Here is a 25432-nt window from a genome sequence, read left to right as displayed (position 1 = left end):
GCCGGGCAGTGGTGGCGCATGCCTTTAATCCCAGCACTTGGGAGGCAGAGGCAGGCGGATTTCTGAGTTCGAGGCCAGCTTGGTCTACAGAGTGAGTTCCAGGACAGCCAAGGCTACACAGAGAAACCCTGTCTCTGGGAAAAAAAGAAAGAAAGTAAGTAAGTGAGGGGTTGTTAAGAAAGTGAGGGGTTGTTTGGTGGGCATAGTGAGGTAGGAAACAGCTGGGGTTCGGGGAGCTGATGCTCACAGATGAGTATATGGTTAACAATAACGTGCTGTACTTGGAAACCATTTCTTTTTAGCATGATGTTAGCCCAAAGGCCAGGAAGCAAGCATTTAATATTACTTGCTCAATTATTCTCAATTATGTAATTGTCACAATTTGGTAAAAATGATAGAATGTAGAGGCTGGAGAGATGGCTCAGCGGTTAGGAGCACTGACTGCTCTTCCAGAGGCCCCTGGTTGATTACCAGCATCCACGTGGGTGCTCACAACCATCTGTAACTTCAGTGCCAGGGCAGCTGATGCCCTCTTCTGGCCTTGGTGAGCTTTGCAAGCAAGTGGTGCACAATAAATGCAGATTTTAAAAAATCACCATACACATAAAATAAAAATGAAAAAATAAAACTGGGTGGTGGTGGCACCTGGGAGGCAGAGGAAGGCAGATATGTCTGTGAGTTCAAGGCCAACCTGCTCTGCAGAGTGAGTTCCAGGACATTCAGGGCTACACAGAGAAATCCTGTCTCAAAAAAACAAAAACAAAAACAAAAAAACAACAACAAAAACCAAAAAATCAAGCACTCTGCTACTAAAAATGAGACACAACTGCTTTGCAGCAATGACAAGTGCATGTTAGACACGGGAGTGCTCGCATTGGAGTCTCGGTAAGAGCTAAAGGGTGGAGGGCTCACCTAGCATGAGGGAGGCTCAGGTTCTGTTCTCAGCATCTCAAAAAAAAAAAAAAAAAGGAGGGAGAGTAATGAGGTGACTCGGTGAGCTAAGACACATGCTGTCAGGAAGAGAAGAACTAACTTCTGCAAATTGTCCTTTGACCTCCACACATGTGCCTTGATATGTACATGGCATGCCGGTACCCACAAGAATAGAACACAAATGTTAAGGGAAAAAAAATGATTGGGCTGGAGATGGAGAGATGGCTCCTGAGTTAAGAGTGATTGCTGAACTCCCAGAAGACCCAAGTTCAGTCCCCAACTCACAACTGTATCCAAGGATTCAACACCCTCTGGCCTCCACAGGCTCTCTCTCTCTCTCTCTCTCTCTCTCTCTCTCTCTCTCTCTCTCTCCAGGATTTTCCTGTGTATCCCTGGCTACACTCTATAAATCAGGCTGGCCTAGAACTCACAGACATCTGCCTGCCTCTGCCTCTTGAGTGCTGGGTTTAAAGGTCTAGGCCACCACACCCAATTAAAAAGAAATCTTAAGGGGCTGGTGAGATGGCTCAGTGGGTAAGAGCACCTGACTGCTCTTCCGAAGGTCCAGAGTTCAAATCCCAGCAACCACATGGTGGCTCACAACCATCCGTAACGAGATCTGGCGCCCTCTTCTGGAGTGTCTGAAGACAGCTACAGTGTACTTACATATAATAAATAAATAAATCTTTAAAAAAAAAAAGAAATCTTAAAAAAAAAAAATTCCATTGGGCCTTCCCTGCATACTGGCAACACCCTTAGGGTCTCCCAACTTCGACTCAAGGCTAAGTTTTTTCATCATTAATCCCATATCCACCTACCTGGCTTTCTGCACAGTGGGTTAGGAAAATCCTCCTGACCTGGGAGGGAGAAACTCTTCAAATGCCAGCCCCTTGGACAGAGTGTATGCTCAGAGGGACCAGGTGCCTTGTTACTACTGTTCTATTGCTGGGAAGAGACACCACGACTAAAACTTATAAAGAAAGCATTTAATCTGTGGCTTGCTTGCAGTTTCAAAGGGTTAGCCCATAATCACCATTGACGGGGGACCAAGCATTCAAATATATGAGCCTATGGAGGGCATTTCCATTCAAACCATCGTGACACCAGGCCACCACACCAGATGAGAGCTGCTGCTTTTTCTTCTTCTTCTTCTTCTTCTTCTTCTTCTTCTTCTTCTTCTTCTTCTTCTTCTTCTTCTTCTTCTTCTTCTTCTTCTTTTTCTTTCAGATGTGTGTGTGTTGCCTGCATATAAATATGTGCACCACACACACATCCCTGGTGCCCACAGAGGCCAGAAGAGGGCGTCAGAACTCTTAAAACAGGAATTAAAGGAGATTGTGCTCTGAGAAAACAATGCTCTTCTAACCTCTGAGCCAACAATCCAGGTCCTCTAGAAGGCTTTTAATCTAGGGGCAGCTAGATTTTAACCTAGGGGCATCTAGACTCAGGCAGGAAAAAAAAAAAAAGGGTAAATTTTAATCCATGCAGCCTGGGTCTTTTGCCCAATCAGAGCATGCCATGGATCCTGACTCATCTGTTGCTAAGTGAGAAGGCCATTGAAAGCATAGGATTAATTGGGGAAGTGATCAGTCATGGAGCGCTTGCCTAACACTCATAAGACTCTGGGTTCCATCCTCAGCATTGCTGGGGGATGACGCCAGGAGGTGGGAACTAAAACCATCTGAGGGGCTGGTAGTGATGTGTTAGCGGACATACCACACCAGGCCAAAGCAGTTCCACGTGGCACAAGTTTATTGGAGACAAACAGGAGAAAGAAAGACAAAGGGAAAGGGAGAGATGGTGGGAAGGGTCTGTCTTTTATTTAGGCTGTGACATAACCAGGTAAGTGTGGGAAGTGGACTCTGGGAAAGTATGTGGTTGTCATGGCAACAGGTGTCACCTATGTGTGACATTCCTGGGTTTGGAGCTGATCTGCAAAACTGGTTCTTGATACCAGCAGATAGAGTAAAGGAAGCCCTGGGTTCCAGCCCCAGCACTGGGGTAGAGGCAGGAGGATCTCAGAGTACAAGGCTACCCTCTGCTATATGTTGAAATTGAAGCTAGCCTGAACTACATTATCATGTAGTTAAATGAATGAGTGAATGAATGAATGGATGGATGGATGGATGGATGGATGGATGGATGAGCCATGCGTGGAAGTCAAAGGGATGAGGAAAGGCAGGGACCAAGGCCCAGAGGTGTTGAAGGTTGACATCCATGAGGCCTGGCCTTCTCGGGCAGGTTTTGAGGCTTGTGATCTGAGTGGCATCCTTTTCAAGGCTGTGTTGTGCTGGTCCACAAGTTTGTATTCAGTCCATAGCCTCTACTCATTCTCCCCTCCCTGCTGAGCTTCCACCAGACAGTATGTGGCCATCGGAGTGTCCAGGATGTGTTTGAATGCACCGTGAAAGAAGACTGCAGGTTTCTACTATGAATGCGCTAGAAATAAAGAGTCCCGTGGGCCTCGAGCTCCTGGAGAAGTGCAGGCCTGCGCTCTGGCCCTTCGAGCTGCCGTTTCCTCATTTGCTAAATGCCTGCCTGGATCTTTTTATCCAGGGTGGCCAAGAGATCACCTAGAGGTGGATTTAAGCACACGGAGATGGATTGCTGAGGTCAACGTTTATTAGAAGAGTTAATTCCTGCCATGGCCAGACAGACAGCACTATAGACGTCAGGATGGGGGCTCCGAGCACAGGAATCAGGGTCTGCATAGTAGAAGCAGGGGGGGGGGCGGTCTTCTCTTAGTGTTCTGAGGGTGGGAGTGGTTTTACTGCAAGACTCTCAAATTCCCTTACAGGGGCCAGGAAAAGAGTGGAGAGCAGAATGTGTGGTCAATCGCCAGGTGCAAAATGGGTCTCTGGAAGTCTGTTAGCCAGAGTTGACCTGTGTAAGAGGGCAAGGCTGCTGCGGAAAGAGGCCTGAGCAGCGGCCTGGGCTGCACCCTAACAGCCAAATCCTTTTTAAAATGTGGATTTGTTTTCTTTTTTGATCATACATATGTATCAACAACGTGTGGGTGTGGGCACACATGCTCCCGGTGCCTAGGGTTTCAGGTCATCTGGAGCTGGAGTTACAGAGAGTTGTAAACTGCCCCAAGTTGACGCTGAGAGCCAACAGAGCCTCCACAAGAGCAGACCATGTCTGTACCTGCTCGCTGAGCCAACTTCCCAGCCCCTTTAACACCACATTCTTACAAAGCAGACAAATTGATGATTTTCTAAAGGTCTTGAGGGAAAGAATGCTAGCGACCTAGCTGTTGCCCAGAGGAACCGGGTTTACCAACTTGCACTTCCTGGAATCCGAGCTGGTAGTCAGCCCTGTTTGTTTTTGAGTTCTTCATAAGCCTGCCAGGACAACTGTGGTCTGGGGTTAGGGCAGGTACTAGCCTTGTGCAGTTTCCTGACAGGGGCTAGTTGGAAACAGCTGGTGGGGATGAGAGATGAGGTGTATGTGACAGTCAGCTGCTTGCGCCAAAGAGACCCAGCTGCCAGCCTTCTGAGTGGCTGGGGCCTTCCTCAGCTGTGGTCACCAGGGCACCTGAAACCTTGTAACCTGAGAGCAGGTCAGGGAAAAGAATCTGAATTGGACCTCCTCCTCCGCTGCCCTCCCTCAAGGGATTGACTGCTATGATCAACTTGAGACTCAGAAGGTCAGCCAGAGATGTGCAGAGGAAACCAAGGGAGAAAAGTAGCTTGTAAAAAAAAAAAAAACAAAACAAAACACCCCTAACACCCATTACTCACTGCTATTTGCAGAATGCAAGGGGCTAGTTGGTTCTGGTATCGGTTGTTTGGGATATTGGGCTGCAAAGACTGTATAGCTCTTGCCTCTAGCCACAGCTTCTGGCCACTCCTTGCTGAAGAATCATCTTCCTGCCTCCAGAAAGGTCTTGGCTGTTATAAAGGATTGTTTTCCAAGACAAAGGGCTGCTGCCTTCAGACATGCTGATGAGTTTCTCTGCAAAATATCATTAAACAAACAAACAGCATAGCTGGGATTGTTGGCTGTTGAGGTTTCCCCATGGAAGGAGGGATGGAGGGTCTTGGGACCTTCACCTGACTATCCAGATACCCTCCTAGCTAATCACAATTGTGTTCTTTCCTAACTGTGTGTAGCCTTGGGGGTTTCAGGAGGGGCTTGGAAGACCTGAAAGAAGGGGGCGCCATGTATACAACCACCGAAGCCATTCATTTTTGTGCCCACCTTCCAGTGCCGCTTCTCGGGGATCACCCATACTCCTTTGCGACCCCTCATCCTTACTCTGTGAGTAGCTTTAGTGAAGTCATTGGCTCCCTAGGCTGAACTTTGGTGGAATCCAACTTTGGCTAGTCTGTGGGAGCTAAGGAGGAGCAGGGTAGACGATTCCTAATCCCCACCCCCAACCCACCCCTCAGTTCTCTCACATATGATACAGGACACTGAGACAGAAATTGTATTTGGAGGCCATAAGACTCACTAAATGCCATGGACAGTCAGAGGGCTCTGAAGAGAGGGAGTCAGAGCCCATGTGGCAGAAGTGGGTGTCTCTTATTTACTTGTTTTTGGAGATAGGGTTTCTCTGTGTAACCCTGGCTGTCCTGGAACTCACTGTGTAGACCAGGCTGGCCTCAGACTCACAGAGAGATATCTGCCTCTGCCTCCCGAGTGCGGGACTTAAAAGTAAGCACTACCACCGTGTGGCTTTCTTACAACTTTCTAAGGAGAGAAGTTGGACCACACAAGCCTATAGCCAGGCTCTCCAATCCCGGGCAGGCGGGCAGGAGGAAGAGAAAGGGGGTGGGGAGTGGGGCGAACGGCCAGAATGCCTCCTTTGAGTTAAATTCAACTCCCCAGGTGAGACTCTTCGTCCTAACTAGAGACGCCACAGTGTCCCCAGCTGGGCACCTGCCAGGATCCGTGGGCGGACAAGGCTGCTGTAGGTATGTGTTGGCCTAAGCAACAGCTGAAGGGTTTTTTTTTTTAGGTACTATTTATTTTTATTTCATGTGTATGAGTGTTTTGCCCTCATGTACGTGCACCTGTACTGCTCGGTGTCAGGTTACTTACTGTCGAGAGGTTGAAGGGGTTAAGAGCGAGGTTTGGTCGGACCTTAAGTGGGACTGTGTTTATTCACAGTGAAGAAGCACTTTCATCACCCACGTGTGGGTGGCCAAGATGCCTACAGAAGACAGTACTGCGGTTCCTTGTGAGGCGGAAACGACTACATTGTAGTCCCTCCCTTCCAGGAACTCCTTGGTCTGGCCGCAAGGGACGCTGGGAAGTGTAGTCTTTTGGCAGGAAACTCTCACTTGATGTTCCCAGAAACCTGAGAACGGAAGAGGATATTGGATTCCTTAGTGCCAGAACCAAGAGCAGCAAGTTCAGTTCTAGCAGCTAAAACTCTCACTCCCTCCCCATAAGGTCTCACTCAGGCTAGTCTTTTTTTTTTTTTTTAAAGATTCATTTATTTATTTAATGTACATGAGTACACTGTAGCTGTCTAAAGACACCCCAGAAGAGGGCATCAGATCTCATTACAGATGGTTGTGAGCCATCATGTGGTTGCTGGGAATTGAACTGAGGACCTCTGGAAAGGCAGTCAGTGCTCTTAACCACTGAGCCATTTCTCCAGCCTATCAGGCTAGTCTTAAACTTGTGACAATACTGGGATTGTGAGAAGAGTAATTCTGGTCAAAGCCTGAGCTCTGACAGGGCTAACACCACAGGCTCTACCACTCATCCACAGTACATTAAATACATAGACAATAGTGAAAACAGACAAAGGAGACTTAGTCGGTGTGACCACATTGGGAAGAGAAACAGATAGAGAGCTTTAGTGACCCCCCACCCCCAGCCCAAATCCATCTTCAGCCCTGACATGAGGTTTAGGTTTGAATAGAAGGCAAGAAGCATGCTTAACTAAGCCATTGTGGTCAAGGTGTGGTCCACCCATCACTGACCTGTCATTGTCTGTCCTCTCAGGTGGGCTGACAGTTGTCAGAATTAAATCTCTCTCCAGGAGGCAAGTTCTTCCTTCAGCCAGCACCAGGGCTTGCAACCTTTTCCTTCTGGGGGATTTTAGGTTTCTTGGGGACCCTTGTTTCATTTGTTTCAACAGCCTGAGAGTAGTCAGAGACGAGTCTCTAGACCAGCTATACCTGTAAAGACTGTTAGGGTCACAGGATTACAAGCGTGAGCTGCCAGCCTCCCACATGCATCCTATTCACGGTCCTCTAGGGTCCTCACAGCATAAACAACTAATCCAGTTCAGTTTCACTAGGCAGCCATGAAGCAATTTTCAAATAGTCAAAGCATCTTGCCGCTGCCTTTCTGAATGCAGTCATTTCCAGGGTGACCTTTCCTGTGCCTCTACTATACCCTGCACATGGGATGGACTGCACCATCTTGTTCAGGCCTAGCCAGTCCCAGGCCAGGGGTTAATATGAAGACTGGTCAGATATGATCTCAGCTGTATCAAGAGTCTCACCTCAGGGCTCAGTCGGGTGCTTCTCAGGTAGACATTGCCTTCTGTTTCAGTAACTTCAGCTTGTCTGTAACATATTCATTTATTACTTTTGTATTTTTATTTGTATTTTGCTGGGGATCGAACCCAGAGCCTTAGTCATGTTTCTGTTCTACCACTGAACTGTGTTCAGCCTAGCATATGTTCTAGTTTTACCTCAGACCAGAGTTCCCACAGTACCACACATGTGTCACTGTGTAAGCTCAAAGGCCAGTCTGCCATTTTGAGGATAGTCCTGACTTCAAATAAGCTTTTCTGGTCTGCGAGTCCGTGAGCCTTGTGGGCAATGGCTCTAATCTTAGCTTAGAAAACAAGTGTCATACAAGGTTCGTGTTGGAATCAGTACTGAACCTAAAGAATTTATGGTGGGTAAGAAATGGGTGAGGGCTGGGCGGTGGTGGCGCACGCCTTTAATCCCAGCACTTGGGAAGCAGAGGCAGGCAGATTTCTGAATTCGAGGCCAGCCTGGTCTACAGAGTGAGTTCCAGGACAGCCAGGGCTACACAGAGAAACCCTGTCTTGAAAAAACAAAACAAAACAAAAAACAAAAAACAAGAAAAGAAAAAGAAGAGAAAAGAGAGGGAAAGAAAAGAAAAGAAGAGAAGAGAAGAGAAGAGAAAAGAAAAGAAAAGAAAAGAAAAGAAAAGAAAAGAAAAGAAAGGAAAAGAAAAGAAAAGGGTGAGGGCTGGCAGCTCAGTGGGTAACGGTGCTTGCTGCCAAGCCTGATGACCTGAGTTTGACGTCAGAATTCACAAGGTGAGAGGAGAGCATGGTGGATTTGGTTTAATGCTTGCACCATGGGTTCCCACTAGTGGGTTCTCCATTGCTCAAGAATGGAGACTCCTCTGTGTAAGACGCTGCGGGTCCCGGTCCCCAGTTATTTCTAATTGGTAAATAAAGTTGCTGGTGACTAGTAGGCAGGGAGACAGAGGCAAGACTTTAGATTTCCCGGGCAAGGGAAGCCAGGGAAGAAGAAGGATTTGATACCACCCTGCCGGGGAAGCAGAAGGGTCAAGTCTGAGAAGTACAGGACAGAGAGACAGCCAACACGTAAGAGTCAGGGATTGTGGTCAGGAGGACTGTAGACTGGGCAGTCAGGGTGGAATATAGGTTTTAGTAAGTAATAATTCAGGAATATTGGAGGGGAGAGTGTGCTAGCAGCATGGGGATTTGGGAGTGGTCCTGCCATTGAGCTGCGTAGGATGTATTAAACATAAGACTCTGTGTGTGTGTGTGTGTGTGTGTGTGTGTGTGTGTGTGTTTCATTCGAGAATCCACAACACTGGGGTGGTAGCGAGGAACTCACGCTGTCACGGCTGGCGAGTAGAGCAGATTAATCAATTACTGCTAGGGGAGAGAACTCCCGAAAGCTGTCCTCTGCTCTCCACATGCATGCAGGAGCACATGTGTGTACGTGCACAGACACATAAATAGTAAGATAAAATGAGTGGGTTGAAAGCTGGGAGAGGCCGTCCTGGAATCCTGCCTCCTCCTTCATCCAAGCCTCTCGCTCTGTCTTCTCCACTCTAACATATTCTCTGCCCACTGTCTGTGTCATCATGTACTAGGCTCTGCCAGCCCCCAGACTGCAATGTGTCCTCCTGTCTCTGCTGGTCTGCCTGGAATGTCCCATCTTCTCCACGATGCACTTAACCATCTTATGCTCTGCAGGATTCAGCTCTGCAGCCCTTTCTAGAAATCTTCATCATGTTAGGGAATCTTCTTGTTTGGCCTTGCATCATGTGTGTCAAGTGTCTGCGTGTCTCATGTATCCCAGACTGGCCTGAAACTATCTAAGCCAGACTTAAAAACCCCTGATCCTCCTGCCTCCATCTCCCAGGCACAGGGATTTTAAGTGTCCACCAGCAAGCCTGGTTTATCTTCAAGGTTTTTGTTTTGTTTTGTTTTTTTAAACTTTAAAATTTTATTTATTTATTTAAAATACACTGTCTTCAGACACACCAGAAGAGGGCATCAGAGCCCATTACAGAATGGTTGTAACCACCGCCACTGTGGCTCTGAGATGCTGTGCTGGCTGCGCTGTGCGGCTGTGCCACTGTGCTGTGCTGAGCTGAGCCAGCGAGGAAGGTGCAGGAGAGCTTTGAGAGTGCATTCTCTGCCTAGGAAGTGTTACAGCTCTTACACCACAGATGCTCTCAGGCAATGAAGTCATTCTCACACACCTTTGTTCCTTCCGGATAGGATCTTACATAGAGTTTTGGGGTGGATTGGGGTCTGACAGCAGGGGCTTCCTATTTGCTGGGTCTGAAATGTTAGGGATGCCTGATCTACATGTGGAAGATCTTGGGGGCGCTCCCCCTACATGACTCTCTCTATGGGAGCCTGTGACTACATGACAGGGGCCTGGTTTCGGGAGCAGGTGAAGCTCCTTTTGGGTCCCTGGGCTTTCTCTCACGGGCCACCACCCACCACCGGCCCATAGATCAACAGTGAGTAGATGTCCGGTCCTGGTTTTGCCCAGAGCAATACAAAAGGATGATTACATAACAGGCTGCCCAGGCCCCAGGTAATCAGGACTGAGGGTCAGCTAATCCAAGAGGAACTTCATGGCCACCTGACTGGCAGATGATCCAAGGGGCATGCCGATTCTCGACTTGTCCTCAAATAGAAGCTGGGGTGGAAACTCTAAGAGTGTTCTCTAAATAACTTCATGCCCTGCCATCTGCTGCCAGACAGTCGGGAAGGAAAGCAGCCCCAGCAGGCTTCCTTCAGAAGCCATTGAGCTGAGAGAGTGTCAGGGCTTTTATCTGCAGGAGAGTGTCCGGTTACATTCTCTGCAGCCAGAATGGGCCGAAGTTCTCCTACACTGGCTTACTGAGGGTTCCTGCTCCCCTCTCCACACTGAAGGCCCTAGACAGGAGGGAAGTCAAAGTGTTTTTCTCTAGCCTGCAGCCAACCGGGTCTGGATTCCTAATCAGAAAGTGAAACCAGAAACCAGCTCAAACTTAAGGCCTAGTTGGGTGCAAAGAAACCAAAAAGGTGATGTCAGTACTTGGCCATATTAGCGTCCTCTTAGCTTTCTGTGATGTGCCAGAGAAAATGGAGCTACAATCCCACTGAATTTCATATTAAATGTTTCTTTCTTTCTCTCTTTCTTTCTTCCTTCCTTCCTTTCCTTTTTTGTTTGTTTGTTTGTTTGTTTGTTTGTTTGTTTGTTTGTTTTTCAAGACAGGGTTTCTCTGTATAGCCCTGGCTGTCCTGGAACTCACTTTGTAGACCAGGCTGGCCTGGAACTCAGAAATCTGCCTGCCTCTGCCTCCCGAGTGCAGGGAGGGATTAAAGGCGTGTGCCACCACGCCTGGCTCCTTTCTTTCTTTCTTTTTTTTTTAAAGAATTATTATATATATATATATATATATATATATATATATATATATATATATACTGTTGCTGTCTCCAGACATACCAGAAGAGGGCGTCAGATTTCATTACAGATGGTTATGAGCCACCATGTGGTTGTTGGGAATTGAACTCTGGAAGAGCAGTCAGCACTCTTAACCACTGAGCTATCTCTCCAGCCCCTCCCTTCCTTCCTTCTTTCTTTCCTTCCTTCCTTCCTTCCTTCCTTCCTTCCTTCCTTCCTTCCTTCCTTCCTCCCTCCACCCCTCCCCCCACTCTCTCTTTCTCTCTCTTTCTCCCCCCACTCCCCAAATTTTGGTTTATTGAGACAGGGTTTCTCTGTGTAGACCTGGCTGTCCTGAAACCCACTCTGTAGACCAGACTGGCCTTGAAAGCAGAGATCTACCTGCCTCTGCCTCCCAGGTGCTGGGATAAAAGGTGTGCGCCACCACAGATCAGCTTTATTAAACTTTCTCTAGCTCATGAAAGCAGTCACTAGAGCTCAGTGGGTAAAACACTTGGCATGCGAGCTCGGGGAGCTGAGGAGGATCTCCTAAGTAAGACCAGACACAGTAACAGCACACTTCTGTAAAGTCAGGATTCCTGCACAGGCGGGAGAATCGCTGAGAGCTTGAGGGCCAGCTAGCCCGGTGTACACAGTGGTGAGTAAGAAACTCTGCCTCATCCGGGATGAACAGTGAGGCCCAGCATCCCAGCTGTTGACTTCTGTGTGTGTGCTCTGGTGTGTAGTCCTTCCCTCCTCCCTCCCCCCACCACAGGAAAGCAGTAAACAAGCTGAGGCTATGCTCAGTAGTAGAGCACTTACCTAGCATGCAAAAGGTCCTGGGTTCGATCCCCAGCACCGTAAAACAAAAACTGTAAACAGTACCAATTCCTTTATTCCACAGGCTTCTCTCATCTCCACTGGAAGCTTTTTTTTTTTTTTTTTTTTTTTTCGAGACAGGGTTTCTCTGTGTAGTCGTGGCTGTCCTGGAACTCACTCTGTAGCCCAGGCTGGCCTCCAACTCAGAAATCCACCTGCCTCTGCCTCCTGAGTGCTGGGATTAAAAGCTTCCGGCCCACTGGAAGCTTTGAGTCACTCTTTCTCCTTTCTATTACTGACAACTGTGTAAACATACTACAAGCTAACTTTTCAAAATTGCTCTTTTGAATGTTTTACTTGTCATTTTTATGTACATAGGTGTTTTGCCTGCAAGCATGTCTGTGCTTCACATGCATGTCTGTGCCTGTGGAGGCCAGAAGCAGGCGTCAGACTCACCTGGGACTGGAGATACAGGCAGTTCTGAGCTGCCACTTGATGCTGGGAATTGAACTCTGGTCCTCTAGAAGAGCATCCAGGTGCCTGTAACTGCTGAACCATCTCTCTAGCCCAGCATACAAATTCTTTTAGGTGGAGGAAATCTATTGCCCATTTACCCAACTGCCTAGGAACAAATCACGAAGAAAATGTCATTTTTAGTTCTGCAGCATTATCTCCTTTCGGTAGTGCCCAATGATCATCACTTTAGCCATTGAGACATACACAGTTTTTTAAATCCCCCTTTATGTGTATAGGTGTTTTATTTATTTGTATGTATGTGGATGTGTGTCTGGTACCCAAGGAGGTCACAAGAAGGCATCAGATCCCCTGGGACTGCAGTGACACATGGTTCTGTGGTGCTCTGTGAGTGCTAAGGACTGAACACAGGTCCTGCACAAGAGCAGCTTCCACTCTTAACCACTGAGCCATCTCTCTAGTCCTACCATAGCAATATCAGAGAAAAAGACGGAGGGAATCAGGGAGGGGGGGAGACAGAGATGATAGGTTTAATGTTGTTTTTAGGTTTTGGTTTTCTGAGACAGATTTTTTCTGTGTAAAAGCCTTGGCTGTCCTGGAGCTCACTTTGTAGAGCAGGCTGGCCTGGAACTCAGATACCCACCTGTCTCTGCTTCCTGGGTACTGGGATAAAAGGCATGTGCCACCATGCCCACCAAGCTGTGTTGGCAACTGAACAGCAGTCTGCTGAAAGGGTGGCCAGTGCTTTCCACTCCTGAGCCCAGCTCTCCATGGCTCTCCATTGACAGCCATGTAATTTTTTATTTTATTTATTTATTTATTTTGGTTTTTTGAGACAGGGTTTCTCTGTGTCGCCCTGGCTGTCCTGGAACTCACTTTGTAGACCATGCTGGCCTCGAACTCAGAAATCCGCCTGCCTCTGCCTCCCAAGTGCTGAGATTAAAGGTGTGCGCCACTACGCCCGGCTAGCCATGTAATTTTTAATGTACAAAAATTTATGATGAGCAAAGGGAAAATCAGAGCTGGGTAATAAAACCAGAGATGAGGCTGTGGGTGTGGCTCAGATGTGGCTCAGTAGCAGAGAACTTACCCAGCACACTCAAGTTCCTGCGTTCACTATCTGTGCTGAGACAAAGCTAAATGCATCCACACACTACAGCCCCTCAAAGGTCAGGTCAGCATCTTGTTTTTTTTTATTCCGTTCATTTATTTATTTATTTATTTTCTGTATGTGAGTACACTGTTGCTGTCTTCAGACACACCAGAAGAGGGCATCAGGTCCCATTACAGATGGTTGTAAGCCACCATGTGGTTGCTGGGAATTGAACTTAGGACCTATGGAATAGCAGTCAGTGCTCTTAACCACTGGGCCATCTCTCCAGCCCCTTATTTTTCTATTCCTATCAGTGCATGGAGTGTGATAATAAAACATGGTCAAATTAATCCAAGAGCATGTAACACAGCTGTTCTTTGTAACCGTTCAAAGACACATAGAAATGTCTTCACAAGTTAGGCCAGAGGACCTGGACTCACTATTAAGCTGGTCATTAGAATCCACATGAACCCCCAGCTCCACGATATTGTACAAAATCTCAAAAGACTGCACCACGGGTCGATTCCCACCAGCTTACCAGTGTGGTCTGCAGTTTGCGCAACTACACACTTTTCTCTTTAGAAAGTACCCTGGCTGCATCCACCTGAGTGCTGTGGACTCGTGTGTAAACTGATCACAAGGTCACACTTAAGATGAGCAGGGAGTGTGGAAACCCATGTGAGGTTGGCCATTTAGAGAGGAATCTCGCCATTTCATAGTGAAAATGGCCCTAAGATCTAAACAGGACACCTATACAATTGCTGTCCTCTTACTTCCAAAATACTTCAACTAAAGTTTAAAACATAACACCCCATTTCAAAACTCGTGCTGGACTGTGCCTGGTTACTTCGGGTTTGGAAAGAAAGCATCACCACGGTTGTGAGCAGTCGCCGGGTTCAATGTTCTGGATCATGAGGCTGTGGTGGAGAACGGTGCCTTCGGCTGACTGTGGCCTCCGCCTTACTGGGGATCTTTTAAATCCAGGCTGGGCCAAGAAGTGTGAAGTGGCATGGTCACAGGACTCAGGACTGAGGTCTTAAGAGAATGCATCCCAAGGACTTCACTCATGAAGGAACTGCCACACCTTCTATAATTGATCCTAAGGGCTGGTGTCCGGAACACTGTGTCAAATATTCTAAAAGGCTTGCTTGGTTGGTTTTTTGTTGTTAAAAGGTAAAACTTGACCAACCTTGGAAATGCATATCTTTAATCCCCACAACTCATGAGGCAGAGACTGGCAGGTCTCTGGGAGATTAAAGCCACCATGGAATTCCAAGCTAGCCAGGGCTACATAATGTCTGAAACAGACAAAATGCTGTAGGTTGAAAATCAGAGTAACAGTGACAGAGATGAGAAATGTCAACACATATCTTAATTTGGCTGTCGATTGGAAAGTAACTGTGGAATGAGATTTTAAAAGTAACAGTTTTTTTTTTTCATTTATTTTTTATTTTATTTATTTATTTATTTATTATTATTATTATTTTATTTTTTTGGTTTTTCGAGACAGGGTTTCTCTGTGTAGCCCTGGTTGTCCTGGAACTCACTTTGTAGACCAGGCTGGCCTCAAACTCAGAAATTCACCTGCCTCTGCCTTCCAAGTACTGGGATTAAAGGTGTGCACTACCACGCCCGACAAAAATAACAGTTTTTTCTAACCGGTCTAAGCTCCCAAATATTTGAGACGAGACCTTTTGATTTATTTAATAAGATTTAGGGGCAGTACCTGAGCAGCTCTTCCTAACATTATATGCTATCTGTTTCCTTCCCCAGCCATGCGCCCGGAGTTCTTTGCAGTCTGAATCACGTTGGCTCACTCTGCTCCAAGTGTGTCCTTGTGGCCTCTCAGCATTACCTCATGGCAAATCCTCCTGGTGTCTCCATGTGGTCTCTCCACAACCTTCTTCTCTTTCTGCTCCTCTCTACCTGGGACCCTCTCAACTGGGATCTGACCTCCCGCCTCCACTGTCCTCTCCTGCCCAGCCATAGGCTGACTGGTTCTTTTATTAACCAATCAGAGGTGATAGAAAAACAATTTTTATATAACACTGAGACTGGAAATGCTTGACCATGTATCCTCCATATTGTAACCAGATGCCTGGGCACAAAAGTCAGTCTCTGAAGATACATGAGATCGCCCTCCAACACAACTATTTTTCTTAACTCTTGGTGTAAAACATTTTTTTAAGGGATGGTCTGACTTTGTAGTCCACTCTGGCCTTGAACTTGTGATTCTCCTACCTAATTATAAGGATAAACCACCACGTTTACTTTTGCTTTGGGGCAGCAGGGATTTATCAATGAGACAGAGTCTTATCTTGTATATCAGACTGGCCTCAAATGCTCCACAGTTTGTACCCCAGCTACCCAGAAGCTAGGAATACATGTATGAGCTACTACATCCAAATACATGGATTTAGAACCTGTTTTATATTAATATAAGTAACTATTTATTTCCTATTTATTTTGTATTAAGAGCATTTTATGTCTTAAGCTCTATTTTTGTCCTGCTTTCTTGAATTTTTAAAACACCACCGAATCTTTACATATATTTAAAAAAATAACAATACAAACAATACTTAAAATACAGGTTGGAGGGCTGGAGAGACAGCTCATCGGGTAAGAGCACTGACTGCTCTTCCAAAGGTCCTGAGTTCAAATCCCAGCAACCACATGGTGGCTCACAACCATCCGTAATGAGATCTGATGCCCTTTTCTGGAGTGTCTGAAGATAGCTACAGTGTACTTACATATAATAAGTAAATAAGTATTAAAAAAAAAATACGGGCTGGAGAGATGGCTCAGTGGTTAAGAGCACTGTCTGCTCTTCCAGAGGTCCTGTGTTCAAATCCCAGCAACCACATGGTGACTCACAACCATCTGTAATGAGATCTGATGCCTTCTTCTAGTGTGTCTAAAGATAGCTACAGTGTACTTATAATAAATAAATAAATCTTTTAAAAAATACTTAAATTTTTTTTTTGGTGCTGGGTTTGAAGCCGTAGCTTGTGCACGCTAGACAAGCACTCTAGTCCTGTGCAGCCTGCCCAGTCTATCCTCAGCCCCTTTTTAAGATTTCATGTGTTCAAGTGTCATACCTCCCTGTATGTAAAGTGTACTGTGTGCATGCCTCTGGCTGAAGGTTGCTGTCAGATGCAGCAGCTTCATTCCCAGGTAGGCTGGGAGCATCTTCTGTCATTGTCTTTGCTTCTTTGACCCCAGTGTCAGCGTGGGAAAGGAGGTTTAAGAGCAAGCTACTTCATACCAGGAAGCATTTCCCCTCTAGAGAACTATCTGGCTCAGGGACTATAATGAACAGAGCTGAGCTCTGTAGTTTTCGGATCCCCCTAGATGAATGGCTTGGTGGCCTCCCATTATCAGGTTACCTTAAGAGCTATTAAAAATACAGGCCCTCTGCCTTGAAACATCCACCAGACCCTTTCACATTGCATGGCACCCTCTCTCTTGGCCCAGTCAGGCTTCTCTGATACACAGTCTGGGCATTGAAGCAGGTTATGTTCAGGCAATGTTACCAAAATCTAGAGGGGACCCACTGGTTCTAGGGATGCCTCCCAGGGGGCCAAGTCTTGTTACCTCATGCTTTGGGGGCATCTTTCTTTTGGCATCTCTTGCAATAGACAATGGATACTTCTGTGGTAGCCAGATGGCTTCTAACAGTGCCAAGATCTCCTTTTTGCTTTTGCTCTTCTTGGTGGAGGTGAGGACTCCTCTTTCTTGGTTCATGTCCCCATGTACATGGGCTGTAGTAAAGGCATAGTGGCTATCAGTATTTATAGTGGCAGACTTGCCTTTTTCTCCAGTGGAGCACCTGAGTTAGTGTTACAAGCTTGGCTCACTGAGCTAAGTGAACGTGCCCAGCAGTCCCATTCTGAGCCACCACTTGCAGCCCCAGAGTACCCAATCCCACATATAGGTAGAAGGGTCTGATGATGTCTGAGAGCGCCAGGGCTGGGGTGGACACCAGGGCTGTCACTAGGACTTTAAATGTCTTTTGTCCGTTGTCAAGTCTTGGTTGTTGTAGACTTTTTGAACTATTTTCAAAAATAGTTATTCTGAGTTCGAGACTACAGCTGGTCATACCCTCAAATCCCTCACATTTTTTGAAGTTTTGTTGTTGTCTGTTTGTTTCTTTAGTATTGTAAGGTTCATGATTCACCAAAGATTGGTACCTTGGGCTCAAATAGCATGTAAATGTAAAGAGTGTTTTATTCGCAGAAGTCCAGCATGCTGGGGTCTCCATTACCAAAATAGAGAGACCCCTAAGTGAGCTTGCAGGCCTGATTTAAAGCACACTACAGAATTCTGGGGTAGGTGACCTCATTGTTAGTCTGTGGGCCCATCTCTCTGGACCTTCCATTACTGGGGTATGGAGGCTGGAAACTTGCTGGGGAGGTCTGGGAACTGTTACTGAGGAAGTAGCTGAGGAAGTCTGGAAACTGCTGCTGACCCATTGTCCTTGATTCAAGCCAGGTGGCTGGGACATTCCATTACCTGGGCAAGAAGGCTGGAGCCTCAAGCCTGGGTTTGCCTGGACTTGCCCAGTGTTTTAGGCCTAGTCTCCTTGACTGCCAATTTGAAGCCTGTCATGGAATCAGCCCACCCTTCTCAGTATCTCATTTTAGCATCTGTCTTTAATCCTTTTTTAAAAGGTCCTAGTGAAAATTGTCCAGTCTCCTTGGTCTCCTTGGTGTCGGACAGAAGGGACAATCTGTCCTATCTGGGCTTGGGGAATTGATCCCTTGGTCCAGCCTGGGGGTGGCTTTTGTATTCTCTTTTTAGAGAATAGTAGATTTTGAGTTTTCTAATTATACATATCACTGGCTTAAAGAGGTACATTAACTAGCTGGAGAAATGGCTCAGCAGTTAAGAACACGTACTGCATGCTGGGCGGTGGTGGTACACGCCTTTAATCCATGCACTTGTAGGCAGAGGCAGGTGGATTTCTAAGTTCAAGACTAGCCTAGTCTACAGAGTGAGTTCCAGGACAGTCAGGGCTACACAGAGAAACCCTGTCTCAAAACAAACAAACAAACAAACAAAAACAAAAAAACCCAACCAATCAAAAAACCAAGAAACACACATACTGCTCACCCAGAGGACCTGAGTTCAATTCCCAGGACCCACACCTGCAACTACAGTCAAGGGGTGTCTACCTTGACATGGCGCCTTTGCTCAAATGCACACTGACACACAGACATAGGCTGTATGCCCTTATCATGTTTGCTTCTTCTTTTTTTTTTTTTTTTTGAGACAGGGTTTCTCTGTATAGCCCTGGCTGTCCTGGAACTCAGAAATCCACCTGCCTCTGCCTCCCAAATGCTGGGACCAAAGGCATGCACCACCACTGCCTGGCTTCATGTTTGCTTCTTAATCTGGAGAAAATAATATGGATTTACAGTCAGAAAAAAAGTAAGCAAGGCTAGGGAGAGCCTCGGCAGAGCAACTAACCCCATTCTTCTCATTCAGGCTGCTGTTTGAGGTGGGCAGGAATCCTACCCACCTCGGCATGGACATAGGCTACATATTCAGACCTTCTCAAAAAACAAAAAAGTTTGGCACTGACCCTCCACTTTTGTTAATAATGGCAACAGTCTTGGGCATAGAGAGCTTTTCAGGGAATTACAGTGTTGTAAGCACCGAAGCTCCCCTTGGAAGTCCCACTCCATAGAAAGAGCCCTGGGAGTGACTTAATGTGGACAGTCTGGTCACTTGTCACTACTTTTGACAAAGTATCACAGAGTTGCTAAAGTCAGCATCAGACCACAGAGCCTGCACCACAGGCTATAGCTGTGATTTTTTTTTTTACGACAGGCTGGACCTACAGAGGACAGGCCACAGAAAGCGTCCAGCCATGGTAGTAATGGCAGGTTGCATGACTGGTAAAGACAATGGTGACTTCAGAACTTTGAGTCAGCACAGTCACCTGCTGTGTGGTAAGCAGAAAGCCTCTGGGGGCTTCCGCACCATTCTAGATGCTCTGAAGGAATCCTCTTGGCCATCAACCACCCTCTCGTATGTACAACATTAAATCCTCCATTTTCAGAGCACACTAGCCACAAGACACATTCAAATGAAACAGCTGCCCAACACAGAGTCAAATGTTGGAGTTTGTTTTATTGCATGACGTTTGCATAAGAAAAAGTAGTCTTGGAAACCGTAAGGCATCATGCAATCACTGATAAGCGGATTTTAACTGTACACAAGATAGGCAGACAATCTAAAATTGAAAAACTATTTCCAAAAAGTACATAAAAGTTTCACATGATGAGCTTTTAAATATGGTTTATATTTGTAGTTTCACATCGTTAAAAAGTGCTTCAAATGTACCGATGGGAAGCTGATCTTTATAAACGGTGATGGATTGATGTGGGGTTAGAAACTGTAAAAACTATCTGTGTGGAATTAGAAAGCTAACATTGTGATATTCAAACTTGAATCAGTTTGCAATTCCCACTCAGGTAGATATATTAATAATCTAAAAACACCTATTCTGAAACCAACAAAAGTCTATTGAATTCAAGTTATGCATGTTGGGGGATGGATCTCTGAGGGCTGGAAGTGTGTGGGCCGGCCGCTGCTAATCGATGTACTGCGCCATCCAGCGGAAGCCTTCTCCATAGCCCTGCCTTTTTAGCACACTGCACATGAACACTTCCAGAGGCCGGGCGTTAAGCTCCTTCAGTGACACACTGCCCTGGAAGAGAAGAGAGCTGTTATGTTGAGGTCTCCTGCTTTTTTTTGTTTTTTGTTTTTTGTTTTTTTTTTTGTTTTTCGAGACAGGGTTTCTCTGTGTAGCCCTGGCTGTCCTGGCACTCACTTTGTAGACCAGGCTGGCCTCGAACTCAGAAATCCNCCGCCTGCCTCTGCCTCCCGAGTGCTGGGATTAAAGGCGTGCGCCACCACGCCCGGCAGGTCTCCTGGTTTAATAAAAGTTCTACTCTCAGCAGATTGCAGATTCTCCTTCAGAACAAAGGGTGTCAATGATGAAGGCCCGGTTGTTTGGCATCCCTTACTGTGGAGTCTTCCTATGACAATGCGGCCAGTGAGTAGCAAAGATGTGAGCATAGGAGGTGCAAAGGAATCAAAATAATCTGACCTGAGTCTCCACGCCCAAGTGCCGGGCATGCCTGTATTTCTTGCACTTGGGAGCCTGAGGTGGGAGGGTCTCCAGCTCCAGGCCAGCCTAGGCTAGGAAGTAAGGCCCAATCTCAAAAACCCAAAAGAAACAAATGCAAGCTTTCCTTCCTGGTGGTAAGGTGGTGGTACACCCACGCAATCCCAGCACTCTAGGGATCAAAGTGCAAGGCCAGCCTTAACTGTAATGAGACCACGGCCCACTACTGGTGTGCAGCAGATTTATGACAGGGAAGGCAGAGAGGGCAAAGATGTCCACAGCAGTAGAGTGCTTCCCAGCATGGACAGAAGTCCTACCTAGAGTTAAATCCCTTCCTCTGCTGCAGTTTTCCTTTGCCCTGAAGGAGCGTGTACACACTAAGGAGGGTCTGTTTATAAACTCTGACATTTGTCGCATGGTTTATCTGGAAATATTTCTTTTACTTTGTTGTGTTGAGACCAACTATGTAGCACCCAGGGTAGCTTTAACCTTGTGAACGTCCTCCTCCGGGGCCCAAGCATTAGAATTACAGACATGGACTACCATGTCCTGTGGCTTTCTGCAACTTTCTGTACTGGCACCCCATCCCTGGCTGGGGGCAAAGAGATGGCCAGTGCTTAAGAGCAAGTAAGCTGCCCTTCTAGAGGATTTAGGCTCAGTTCTCAGCACCCATGTGGCAGTTCACAACAGTCTGAACTCCAGTTCCAGGAGATGCCCTCTTCTGGCCTCCTTGGGCACACAGTACACGGACAACATGCAGGCAAAACACCCATAACATAGAGTTAAAATTTAAGAGGGAGGGGTACTGGAGACACGCACAATAGTTAAGGGCACTTGTCCTTGCAGAGGAGCTGGGTTCAATTCCCAGCACCCACAGGACGCTGCTACAGAATCCAACAGTTCAAAGGCAGGCACACTGGTGTGCGTCTATGCTCTCTGTCTTTGTGAGGTAAAATCAGGAGAGTCAAGAGAGCTCAAGACAGCCGGGGATAGATCATGAGCTCCTGTTTAAAACAAACAAACAAATTAAAAAAAAACAAAAAACAGATGCTGGTGAGATGGCTCAGAACTGACTGCTCTTCCTGAGGTCCTGAGTTTAAATCCTAGCAACCACATGGTGGCTCACAACCACCCATAATGAGATCTGACACCCTCTTGTGGTGCATCAGAAGTCAGCTAGGGTGTACTTATGTATAAATGAATCTTTGGGCTTGGGTGAGCAGGGTTGACTGGAGCAAGCAGAAGTCCTAAAAAATTCAATTCCCAACAACCACATGAAGGCTCATAATCATCTGTACAGATACAGTGTACTCACATACATAAAATAAACAAACAAACAAACAAATAAAACAATAAAACCCCAAACAAATCACTTTTAAAGTTTACCTTTCTTTTCTTTTCTTTTTTTGTTTTTTCTAGACAGGGTTTGTCTGTGTAGCCCTAGCTGTCCTGGAACTCACTCTGTAGACTAGGCTGGCCTCGAACTGCCTGCCTCTGCCTCCTAAGTGCTGGGATTAAAAGCGTGCGCCACCACTGCCCAGCTTTAGTTTACCTTTCTTAAGCTGGGTATGGAGGCCCATATCTTTTATCCCAGTACTTGGAAGGCAGAGGCTGGCAGATCTCTGTGAGTTTGAGTTCAGTCTGTTTTACATAGTGAGTTCCAGGACAACTAGAACTACATGGTGAGACCTTGTTTCAAAAAACAAACAAAATAAAAACAAAAGGTTTTACCTTTCCTGTTGTCTGACCATATAAACCAAACATCTCTCGTAACCTCTCTTCACTGATGGCTTCAGGTCTGTCGATCTTATTTCCAAGAATTAGAATAGGCACGTTGGCAATGGTTTCATCTGTCATTAGTGACTGAAACAAAGCAAATAACAGGAAAGACAAGTTGATTTAAAGCCATCTAAAAAGCTTATTTTGAAAAGATACCAAATAGCCAAGGACTCAGTCTTCACTGTATCATGACACCCTGCTGAATCACTCTCCAGCCATCTTGAGTGAGCATTAGAAACCATATGCTAGATTCTCCTATCTCTAAAGCTCTCTGGAGATGCTCACTATGCAAATCACTAAGGGAGCATGGTCACCTTGGAGGTGGGACAACCCAGCTTCACTTCTGGTTCAGCGACTAGATTCCAATCTTGGGCAATTCCCTTCTCAGAAGATGGAGAAGGAGCAGCACCAACGATTTAGATCCTGGCCTGAGAACTGAGGGAAGCAATACTGTGTGTAGAGAGGACAGCACATAAGAAGGAGGCAGCAGCTAACAGACCCTATCTCAGACCACGGAGTGTCTCTGAATAAAGGAACAGTCGGGCTGACCTTCAATCAGATCAGAGATCTCCTTACTCTGTGGACCCATATTTAGCTCTATCTTGCTGGAAACTCCTGTGCCTCTTTACAAAATATCTGACCTAGAAGGAGGGGTGCAGAGGGAGTGACCATGCTCCTACTTCCTTCTGGAAGTGGTCACAAAGATGGCTGGACAACTGCTGAAGGGCTGGAATCCTGCGATGGTGGCAGGACTCAACAGGCATGCACACACATGCAGAGCACACTCTGGAGAGGGTGAGCGCGGTCTTCAGAGGCGCTCCTGTTAGCACCTCCTCACTAGCCACAGCCAGTGCACTCTATTTCCTCGCACTCTAACAGTCAGCACCAGCTCAAACCATCCCTGACCCAGTCAGGCGCTTCCTCAGACAAAGCTGAGAGTGGCTCTCCGACAGCTCCAACTGCAACTATCACCAGGCTGCCCAGAGGGAGTTCACTGTGTTTAGTTTAATTATTCAACTTACATCAAGTTCTTCTTTTGATTCTAACAGCCTTTCATGGTCTGCACAATCCACAAGAAATACAATGCCATTGATAGCAGGAAGGTAGTTTTTCCATACTCTTCGGGCTAACAAAAACAATCAGGAGTTAGGATTTATGTGTTGGTCAAGCCTAGCGGATGGTTTGATGGAAGAGTCCAACCAGGCCTCCAGTGTACTGGCGCCTCCCTTCGGCTGCTATTTCACTGTACAGCCTTTTCTGCCAAAGGCTTTAGTACCAAATCTTCCCCAGAACACCAAAACAAATGTCAGACCCTCCGTGATTCGGGCAATGAAATCCTTTACGCTTCCCCATTAAGAAACAGACTTAGGAGCAGGAGAAATGGCTCGGTGCTTAAGAGAGCTTCCTGTTCTGCCAGAGGACCTTAGCTTGGTTCCCAAAACCCACATCAGGTGGATGACAACTGCCTGCAACTCCAGTTGCAGGGGAGAGGACCCAACATCCTCTTCTGCTTCCACAGGCGCCTGCACACACACGTGCACTCACAGACGCAGCGACTCTCATTAGTAAGGTCACTAGAAAACCACTATGAACTCTCATCAACTAATTTAAGCAGTAAAGACAGTGTGTGTGTGTGTGTGTGTGTGTGTGTGTGTGTGTGTGTGTGTGTGAGTGCAGTATTAATTTCTTGACATTTCTCACTTCTGAGGTTTAAGTGATAAGTATGAAATCAACAACAGATTGGTGTTAGTGCCAAGTACAAGCTTGGCAAGTAAACAGAAACAAATTTAATTAATGAAAATATTCTAAATAGTGCCACCAGCTAGGGGAAAATGGTCAACATATAGCCTTGTAAGAACATTCCTTCCTAAACTCTGAGAGCATTCAGACGGGGGCTGGAGCCTCAACTCTGAGAGCATTCAGACGGGGCTGGAGCCTCAACTCTGAGAGCATTCAGACGGGGGCTGGAGCCATGGCTCCGTGCTTAAGTTGGATGCTCCCCCCTCCAGAGGACCAAGGTTTTGTTCCCAGCACCCACTAGGTTTTCACAATCATCTCTAACTCTAGTCCCAGGGAATCTGATGCCCTCTTCTGACCCTGAGGGCACCAGGCACACATGTGGTACACAGACAAGCATGTATGAAAAATACTCAACTAAGTAAATCTAAACACAAAGCATTTTTCTTTCAGTATTGGAGAAACATCTCCCCACTGTCTTCAAGCTTACCTTGTTTCTCATGACAAATGTGCTGCTTCTCTGTTTATTATTTTTGTGTGTGAGAGTGTGGGGGGAAGCAGTCACACCACAGTACATGTGTGGAAGTCAGAAAACAAATTTTGGGAGTCTGCTCTCTCCTTATACTCAACTCAGCAGCAAGCACCCTCGGCTACTGAGCCACCTTGTTGGCCTGATATGCTTTCCTCTCTCTTAGCTGCGGTCTCTGTGGGCCCCATGTCTTTCTGCTTCCCTCCTCTAGGTGTTCTTCTCTCAATTAATGGCCCAAGCGCTTTCATTTCTGGGGCTTTACTGTTGTTTGCATCACATTGTGCTTAGTATTCATTGAGCTCTTTGCACTTGAGAGGTGACAGTTTTCTTGGATTTATTGTACTTTATATGCATAAGTGCTTGCCTGCATATATGTCTATGCAGCGCATATGTGCCTGGGAGCCAAGAAGAACAAAAGGAATTGGATTCCCTGGACCTGGAGCTATGGGTGGCTGTGAATATCCATGTGGTTGCTAAGACTTGAACCCAGGTCTTCTGCAAGAGCAACAATGTTCTCAACCACTAAGCCATCTCTCCAGCCCTAAGTTTCCATTTTCATCAGACTGGAAAAACTGGGATCAGATATTTCACTTAATTTTTTCTATCACTTTCCTAGGGAATTCCTGGTACACATGCATTTTACTCCAGCTTTTTAAATGTTTTTTATTTTATGTGTATGAGTTTTGCTGGTATGTATGTGTGTCTGACCACGTGCATGCAGTCCCCAGAGAGGCCAGCAGAGGGCATCAGATCCCCTGAGACTGGAGTTACAGAGGTTGGGAGACATCACATAAGTGCTGGGAATTAAAACCGGGCAGTGCAGTCAGTGCTCTTAACCACACTGCCCCCTCTCCAGCCCATTCTTCAGGTTCTTAAAATGTAGGTCAAGAAAAATCTGATAAAAGTCAAAGGTTTCTGAATGTTCAAGAACAAAAAAGAACTAAAAAACCGGAGCGCCTTGATTCTGGCATGTCTCCAGCACTGCTGGCTCACGTGCATCCATTGCAGCACTTGGCTTCTCCGCAGTCTTGGTGCAACCACATGAACATGTTTTTTTTTTTTTTTTT

General features: G+C 46.4%; 1 protein-coding gene across 1 annotated transcript in view; it reads right to left on the bottom strand.

Moving 5' to 3' along the window:
• Positions 1-19300: 19300 nt before the first annotated feature.
• The window catches only part of Sar1b (secretion associated Ras related GTPase 1B), a 26830-nt gene continuing 20698 nt past the window's right edge, over positions 19301-25432 (bottom strand). The window contains exons 5-7 of the mRNA XM_021177578.2: positions 23122-23225; positions 22052-22183; positions 19301-19900 (exon numbers count right to left, since the gene is read on the bottom strand). Of these exons, the coding sequence (XP_021033237.1) occupies positions 19784-19900; positions 22052-22183; positions 23122-23225 (353 nt within the window). The 3' untranslated portion in view covers positions 19301-19783. The remainder of the gene's footprint in view (positions 19901-22051; positions 22184-23121; positions 23226-25432) is intronic.

Source organism: Mus caroli, chromosome 11 (genome assembly GCF_900094665.2).
Source record: "Mus caroli chromosome 11, CAROLI_EIJ_v1.1, whole genome shotgun sequence".
Lineage (NCBI taxonomy): Eukaryota > Metazoa > Chordata > Mammalia > Rodentia > Muridae > Mus > Mus caroli.
This window is presented reverse-complemented; position numbering and strand designations above follow the sequence as displayed.